Source organism: Trichinella spiralis, assembly GCF_000181795.1.
Source record: "Trichinella spiralis strain ISS 195 chromosome Unknown Scfld884, whole genome shotgun sequence".
NCBI classification, from domain to species: Eukaryota; Metazoa; Nematoda; class Enoplea; order Trichinellida; family Trichinellidae; genus Trichinella; species Trichinella spiralis.
The window spans coordinates 1-1,345 of NW_003527823.1; the positions used below are offsets into that span (position 1 = coordinate 1).

Consider the following 1,345-nt stretch of genomic DNA (forward strand, 5'->3'; position numbering starts at 1 on the left):
TTCCACGGGGGCTAAAAGGGGAGCCGGGTTTTTTCCCCCCCACCGTGGGGGCCCATGGGATTCCCCCGGTTTCCTTTCACCCGGGCCGGTTTTTGGATGTTCCCACCAGATTCAAGGGTTTTGGTTACTTTTTTCGTCTACTAGGGTTGTTTTCAGCACCGCTGTCGAACAAACAATTGACCGTTAGCCGTTGTCCGTTTACCCCGGTGGCAATGGCTTTCACTGTTTGAAACCGGATTTTTGTTGAGCCGCGTGTATTGGCGAGCAATACACGGGTGGTTGTTTCCTCATTGGACTCAGCTCGCGCCTTCTTTCCAGGCGGAGTGTTTGTATCGTCGAGTCCTTCTGGCCGTGGCGTTTGTTTCTTTGGAGCAGATGGAGTGAGCAGGTGGTGGGTTCTCCAGCCACGATGCCTGAATTTGCATCGATCTGCTCTGTGTCCCTTTGTTAGGCAGATGAAACACATGTTGAGTTGTGCTGCCGTTGCTCTCCGCTGTGACCACTGTTGATTCAGGAATTGTGGACATGTCGTGGCTCGGTGTTCACCCTGGCATACTGGACAGGTTGGATGGAGAGATGCATGAAAGGCCCCAATCGTCCGATAAGGGGGGCGAGATCGCTTCCGCTGATTCTCCTTCACCTTATGTTTGTGCGTGGAGGAGGATGTCCTCTCTCCCTGTGTGGACTGTGCGAGGTCCACAGCGCACCGAGCTTGTTCTGCCAGGAAGTCTAGGAAGGTCTGAGAAGTTGGTTCTTCCACCAATTTGCCACACTGATCCTTCCACCGGGATTGGATGTTCTTTGGCAATTGGGCCACCAGTTGCGGTAGTGCGGTCCGGAAACCGGATACCGCGGTGTCGAGATCTCTTCCGATCGCTCTGAGTTCCAATAGGTGGCCGTTTAGCTTGTCATGCAGAGCTAGCAGACCTTCCCTACCTTTTGCGACCTCCTCTGGGACGCTAAAGATCTTGAGGATGTGCGCGTCCAACACGTCCGATACCCGATAGAATCGGTCGTGTAGTAGTTGCACCACAGCCGGGTAGTTTTCGGCTGCTGTTGTCACGCCACTGATCGCGTGTAATGCTGCACCAGTCAAGCAGGATCGAAGATGCACGAATTTAGTGACGTCTTCGAGATCTTCTCTTCGATGCACTGCTGCGTTGAACTGATCCCAAAAGGCCTTGAATTGGAGGATATCTCCGTCGAATGTTGGTAATTTTGGGATTGGCCTGGTCGAGTTAGTCTTGGGATCGTTGGTTTTTGGTGGCTGGTGGTTGGGTAATTTCGGTCGACGAATGGTGTTTCAGCGGTCGCCAGCAGTTCGTCCGGCTTGACGTTGGGTGGT

The 1,345-nt window shown here is 53.4% G+C and overlaps 1 protein-coding gene across 1 annotated transcript; it reads left to right on the plus strand.

Moving 5' to 3' along the window:
* Positions 1 to 525: 525 nt before the first annotated feature.
* Positions 526 to 882, plus strand: Tsp_13361 (conserved hypothetical protein). The gene has a single exon (XM_003370348.1). It carries the CDS (start codon positions 526 to 528, stop codon positions 880 to 882), a length of 357 nt encoding a protein of 118 aa, XP_003370396.1.
* The last annotated feature ends 463 nt before the right edge of the window (positions 883 to 1,345 follow it).